Source organism: Alligator sinensis, unplaced genomic scaffold, assembly GCF_000455745.1.
Source record: "Alligator sinensis unplaced genomic scaffold, ASM45574v1 scaffold54_1, whole genome shotgun sequence".
In the NCBI taxonomy this organism is placed as follows: domain Eukaryota; kingdom Metazoa; phylum Chordata; order Crocodylia; family Alligatoridae; genus Alligator; species Alligator sinensis.
The window spans coordinates 1,258,344-1,265,563 of NW_005841962.1; the positions used below are offsets into that span (position 1 = coordinate 1,258,344).

Below are 7,220 nucleotides of genomic sequence, written 5' to 3' on the forward strand. Positions count from 1 at the left end.
GAATGTCTGCATGAGCAGATGCATCATACTGTCTTTTCCAAGTTGACACCTGAAAACATACAAACATGCAAAATTATTAGAAAATGTAAACTACGAATCCTTTAAAGAAAAGTATTATTTAGATGAGTGTGTGCCAATCTCAGGAAAGCCATTAACCAGGTCCTAGATTGCTTGCTAATGTAGCAATTAATGGCTTTCCTGGGCTTGAGCAGGGGATCAATTCCAGGGAAGTCATTAACCAGGTCCTAGACTGCTTGCTAACACAGTAGTCCCCTGATCAAGCCACAGGAAGGCATTAATTGCTGCAGTTGCAAGCAGTCTAGAATGCAGTTAATGGCTTCCCTGGGCTTGATCCCCTGATCAAGCCCAGGAAAGTCATTAACCAGGTCCTAGACTGCTTAATAATAATGCAGCAATTAATGGCTTTCCTGGGCTTAATCCCCTGATGCAGCCTGTGGAAGCCACTCATTGCCACATTATTAAGTGGTCTGAGCACCTAATTAATCTCTAAAAAATATCCTAGTAAAATAAATCAATGGACACTATGAATTGCAAGTAATACCTAGTACACACACTTTATAAAGGACATTATAAAAAGGAGCTTACTGAAACTGAATGCTAACCTTAAGACAGGCAGTTCAAATTATGTATTAAATGCAAGCATGGTGCACCGAGCCACACTGGCTGGAGACATTATCTGCCTCTATGGGGTGAATACTTGTCCATACATAGAGATAACACGCTCAGTGTCCACCAAGTTTGTTGGAATGGTGAGGCAGCGTCTTGTCAGGGCGTGAAGATGTGGAAACCAGTCATAGACAGAGACCCAGACACAGACACAAGCATCTGGCACTCTGATGAAGTTCACACAGGCAGCACACTCACTGTCATGCTTTTTCCCCTATCCAAGGATTGCTTTCAATAGCTGAAGGTCACAACTCAGCAGGACCAGCACTAAGGAAGGGGGCAGCCAGCTGTCCGAACCATGGTGCACCTCCTACAAAAAAGGCCTGTGGGCAGTCGCTCCTTACCACCCTGCCACTGGCACTGCCTGTGGCGTCTGCAGGTGGTCTGCAATCCCTGCTGGCCAACCCTTGGTCAGCACTCACCACCCAGCCCCTCCCCACCGACAGCGCCAGTGGGAGCCCCCTACTTACCACCGCCGCTGCCATGCTCCCCCAGCTGCCAAGGACACAAGTCGTTCATGCAAAACACTGTCAAGATTTTACTTATGACATGTGGCACTCAATACAGGAATCTTCTCTAGGTCTTCAAGCCAGTATGACAGCTGTGCCAGCACTTTCTATTCATCTGTACTCCCCCTTGACTCCAAGTGTCATTATTAACGTCTTAGTCAGCAACCCACATAATACTTGTGCTGCTTAACTGCTCCAGGCTTCTAGTTCACCTTTTGTTTACATTTCGTCTGACCAGCTCAGTCACATCCACTGTCTCCCTAATTATCCCTAATCATAAAGGGGCTTTATTGGTTTCCTTAGCCCCTTGCGAAGCTGCCAAGCAATTCTGATTTCTGTTTAATGCCCCAAATTATTAGAGTATCTCAGAGTGCAAAAAGCAAGAGAGAAAGGATTCAAGAAAAAGATTTAATGAAAAGCAGAAAACTGCAGCATTATTCTATCTTTGGTCTTTGTTTCTCTCACCAATGGAAGACTCAGTACAAACTTTACTTCATAACCATTAGGCCTATATAAGTGAAAACAACAACAAAATCAAATAGCATGAACCAGAACCTTACAGATACTGTGCAAAAAGCTCTGATATTTCAATATCTTCAAACTAAAACAATAAGAAATAATCATACACTAATCTATTTTCTAAAGTTCAGGAAGCTTTCTTTGAAAACAGAGGAAAAACTCTGATCTAGGTTTAACCACTGTAAACCCAAGACTATTTCAACTAGAACTGCTTCATCTCATACCAGCGTAACAAACCAGAATTCAATCCTCTTCCCCGATACACAATTAAGATTCTTTCTAGCTTACTCTAAAAGGGAATAAAGTAAATTTCTATTTCAAATGGCATGGATGATGCAAATTTATAGAACATTAACACAGGGGTTGCAATACCTGCTTTTGGATTTTGATAAGAGTGATATTTTGCTACATCTTTCAACTTCTAAACCCAGTGAAATCCAGTAGCTTTAAAGCTGTATTAAATAATTCTGATGGGAGAAATGATAGCAAAAAATACAACTAATCTTTTTCCTACTTCAAATAGCAGTCACACTGAACATGTAATTTCAGGCTGAAGTTGTACTGCAGGGGAATAAATGCCATGCCTGATCAGAGTACCACAGACTTTATTACGGCATTAAAAATGCTTTGTAACATGTACAGTAACTGAACTAGTTGTAACATATTAGGTAATAACAAAGTCTTAAATAGTCTAAGGATGTTGTTTATTTTCTAAAAACCTTAACATGATAAGCGTTGTAATCTTCAATTCAAATGAAACTTGCAAGGGCATTACAAAGCAAGATATTTTTGGAAGACCTTTACCTGCCTCCTACAGTATCCTGGTCCTCTGCCATATCCTTGGAGACCAAGTGACTGCAAATCGAACGAGTGCAACCAGGCCAAGGTTTCCATCATAGCAACATACAAAGTAGACCGCTCTGCTGAACTGACTTCAGGTAGTGTGAGGTCTCGGAAGATGCGACCCTAAAGACACCATAAATCAGATGGTTAGTGGGGTGGAAGGAAAAGGTTGAGGGGAGAGGAAATTCGTACAGGTCGGCAGCATGGATCTGTATGATGCAGTCAGTCACAGTCTCAGTGAACCCTAGTGACCTGCTTGTTCCTTGTCCTGGAGAGGTCAGGACACCTCCTCTTACTATAATCCAATGCTACCTATTTCTCAGGATGTCACTGAGAAGCTCATTTTAAAATAAATAATATATCCTATAGATAAGAGCCTGAACTAGAACCTTTTGTCCAGATGTCCTTACATTGGAGATGTTTAACATCTTGACTGTGCAACTTAGGTCTGTTTCTAATATTCTGAATGAAAATAAGTCAGTGTATACATTAGATATAATCTTTTAATACAATATACTTTTTAAATAGTTTTTGCACTGTCTATAACTTATAAAGGTAATCTTACATTTTCCTTTAAAGCAACTTTCCTTGATAAGCACCCTTTTAAAAAATCTATTTTGCTACACCATGAGCTTGAAGGAAAAGCTAGTCAAATTTATCTGAACCCCACTCACTTTCAGCTAGGTAATGTAGTGTGTTAAGTAAATTTGCACAGGCAAATGCACCAATCATGGTTCTTGCAAATCATGAAAACTAGGAATTAACTTTAGCATTACATAACAAAGTTTAGTCAACATAATCAATTTATATTGCAGTCTGCTAAATTTGGAATATATCTATTAACTTGCAACTATCCATTTTAGACAAATCCAAGCTCATATCCTTGAAAAAATAAAAGTAGCAGGATCCAGGCTTAAAAGAAGAAACTGTACTTTCTAGAAACAACACACAGACATTGCCAACTTTTTAAACTTATAGAAACAAAAGCATTAATGCTGTTAGAAAACAAACAAAAAGGGTTAAATTTTCTCCCAGCAGTTTTATTTCAATGTTCATTTAATAAGAAACAGAATTACAATCTTATTTGAATGGAAAACCCTAAAATTAAGAACGCGAACTAGACAAACAAAAGACTGAGAATTAACAAATAGCATAATACCATTCTAACCTATGCCTATGAGTTAGTGAGGAAGAAGACTCATGATGCTCACACAGGAATGATTTCATTGCATACTTTCTGATTTATTTATTTTTTTAGTTTTCTTAAAGCCCCCTGTGCCAGGAGTCAAGTGATGCCATGATAATCTCATCATTCATTTAAAAAACCTAGCCTCTAGCCCTCCCTCACTGTTGTAGAAAAAAGCTTAAAATCTGACCTAATTTTAATAGCTTAGAAACCAGTAGGCAAAGAACAGAACCGAGTATTCATGATTTATTTAGTTTAAAAGATCATTATTTTTAAAATAGTCTCACAATTTTGACACTTGATTTCTTGCACACCTGGTGCTGGCAATAGTTGGGGAGATTAATCATATTCTGCCTGCCACCCAGTCTTTTTATTGTCCTGGCAGAAACTTAATACAGTTTAAGTGGGATCACTTAACACTGGATTTCAAACGGTGTATTTAAAACAGAAAAATGTTGCATGCTGAAGTGAACTGGATCATCCAAAAAATTCCATTGGGAAGAAGAAAGGAATGTATGTAAAAATGACCCCTTAAAACTAATTTTAGAAGGAAATGCCTTTTTCCTGTGACTGAGTTAAAGTCTAACCTTGCATCAAAATGTTGGATGGGAAATGTATGATGACCAAACCTGGACTTCTGAAAACCAAAATCACACTGCAACTGTCAATCCTCCTGGATCATGGTGTATGCATGGGGGCCACCCAGACCTCCGACGCATGTGCCTGGGCAGGAATTTTTGGAGGAGTGGAAGCTGCCTAGACCTTCTATCCTGCTTTTCGGCCACTGAGACAGAATCCAAAGACCAGACTGAGTCCAGATGTTTGGTGCCTCCATGGCTGTAGCTGTATAAGTGTCTGGGAATACAAACCCAGGTCTCCTGTGTGGTAGGCAAGGATTCTACCACTGAACCACAGGGGACTCCAAAAACTAAAATATAAAAAAGGAAATTATAAGGATCTGTATGTAGAAGAGGACTCGATGAAGAATAGAGAACTGCAGGGCTAGGTGCATACATCAGTACTGTTTTCCTATTACTTTACTGTTTGAAATCTTACTAAGACTGCAGTTTAAAATTATTTTTGAGTTCTTTGTAAGATGATTGTGTTAATATACACAAGTTGACACACGACAACTTATTCTCAGAATATGTATGGACCTGCTAAATTACATGAATACATATATTTTGGATCCGTGTACTTTCTAAGCCCAAAATTACCTCAGTGGGAGGTTTTTCATTTGAATAAACAAGATTTAACCATACTGTAATGTGCGATATAAGGAATCTCAGTTCCAAAGTGAAAGAACCAGCCAGAACACCATCCTATAAACTAATTTTAAAGGGTCTGGATCTGAAAAGTTCCTGGGTAAATAAAAGGGAACTCTTCAACCTCTCAAGTGGTGTTGAGATCTTGCCCAGATCTGCCTACAGCTTCCCCTGTAACTAGGGCCCCTGTTCACTTTTAAAGAAAAGTTGATTTCAATATTAAGAAGGGATGACACAGTAACACAGCACTGGGGTGTGCCTGTACCCTTAAGGGGGCAAGCAGCCGAAAGGCCACTTGCAGGTGGTAAAGGAGGGTTGATTAAGGACTTATCTGACCAACAGCAGCCCAGGCTGGAGCTGTATAAGCACTGAGCCTGAGCTGGTCAGGCAGACTTGCCTTGGGAATCATGAAGAGAGGAACCCTTTGCAGCAGAGCTCCTGAATTGATCATGGAACCTGGCAGGCAATGCTGCAGTCAGAACAAGAAAAAGGTACCTGGGATAGAGAGGGGCTCATTTATACAGGCAGGTAGTCTTGATTTTTATGTTAGACCCAGGGAGGGTTTGAGGCCAGCCACAAGGCCTAGCTGTTTTATTAAGTTGTACTGGTGACTTAACTTTGAGCCCTGCTGGGGCAGGCTAAAGGCCCCCTTAGAGAACCAGTAACCCAGGAGCCCAGACAGAGTGGGGGCCCACCAGGGCATGCATGTGTCTAGAGATTGAGACTGGGACCCAACAGGATGTACAGGAATGTAGGAGGCTGCTTGTGGGACAAGGCAGAATGAAAGTCCAGAGAAGAGGGGCTGCATGTTGAACCAGGCGATATGAGTGCCCAAGGGGGCCAAGCATGTAAAGCTAACATCATAAGTGATAACACCCGTGAGACATGGGGTGTAGCATAGGGAAGGACAGAGCTGTGCATTGAGCCTTTAAGGCTACAGGTGCTCTAGAGGGGTGCAGACAAGCCAAGAGGGCTCAAGTACCTTAAGTGCTGAACTGAGACTAGGAAGGTCTAGGAGGGACCTGATAGTAACTTGCACAGCTTATGGCTCACTCTAAGGCCCATGGGCAGACTCCCTTACATGATCCTCAAAAAGAACAAGACATGGCAAGTGAACAATTAAGGGAGGTCCACATTGGACTGGGCTGGGCAGGTGCTGCACAGCCAGGAGGGGATGCCATGGCTGCCCTTGGGCTCAAACCAGCCACAGAGACTTTCAGGTCACAGGAATGGATACCAGCTGGCCAGCTTTAAAGTTTGACCCTGTTTCCCTAATAAACGTATGGGTCTCACAGCAGTAGTCCTGACTCACATCAAGATGTCTGCCTGAAAACTCACCTGAGAGAATCAGGTTAACTAGTAACCTGACTACATGAACCATCAGAGGGAAACGCAGCCCCATAAAAACTCATGTCAACAGGAATTTTTGATAGTTAGCATTTCTGAAAAACCAGGCTATTTTTCTTTCTGAGGCCCAGAAAGAATTCCCCATAATTCTGGGCTCTGACATTGAAAAATATTGGCCAAGCTTCTTATTTCAACATACAAAAGCTTTAAACACCTTGAGGAAGTTAATAATGGGGGAGGAGGGGGAAATCTGTAATATATTGACCAACCTGTACATGTTCCATAACATAAAATTCAGTTCCGATCACAGAAACATCACTACAATACAATAAGGGCTCAGGGACTGGAAATCCAGCTGAAAATAATGCTTTCTGCACTTGATATTCTCTGTCAATCTAAGAAGAATACAGAGTGTTAAGCACAGAAAAGCATTCAAATTATTCAAACACAATTCCTTAATTTAGTCTTTCACACAATGCAGAAAAACAATAGTTTACCCTCTCAAATACCAAGCACTGGATTATAAGTCCAGTACAGAAAACGGATCCTACAATGGCTTATGCATCTACCTGCATGGTTATCTATATATTTAACTGCTAACATCCTTTATGCTAATAGCTATATAGATTTAATGCATTCTGTATGAAGTGCATGCTAAGCTTGCTAAAGAATATCACTAACCTTGTGAGCTCTAGGTAGAAGAGGACCATGAGGCTTCTTCCGGAGCACATATGCCCTAACACCCTTCTGCAAGTAAAATGTTGGATTGGATTGGCCTGAGCTATAGAGGAATAAAACAGAAATTCCTAAGAAATGAAGTTTTCAAACATTTAACAGAAAGAATAACTCTAACTACAAAGCAGG

At 40.8% G+C, this 7,220-nt stretch overlaps 1 protein-coding gene across 1 annotated transcript in view; it reads right to left on the reverse strand.

Moving 5' to 3' along the window:
• ACAD11 (acyl-CoA dehydrogenase family member 11) overlaps positions 1 to 7,220 on the reverse strand; it is a 71,123-nt gene that overhangs the window by 55,235 nt on the left and 8,668 nt on the right. The window contains 4 exon segments of the mRNA XM_025200273.1: positions 1 to 49; positions 2,520 to 2,681; positions 6,626 to 6,751; positions 7,038 to 7,137. The exon segment at positions 1 to 49 is cut by the window's left edge and continues 113 nt beyond it. Coding sequence (XP_025056058.1) covers positions 1 to 49; positions 2,520 to 2,681; positions 6,626 to 6,751; positions 7,038 to 7,137 — 437 coding nt within the window.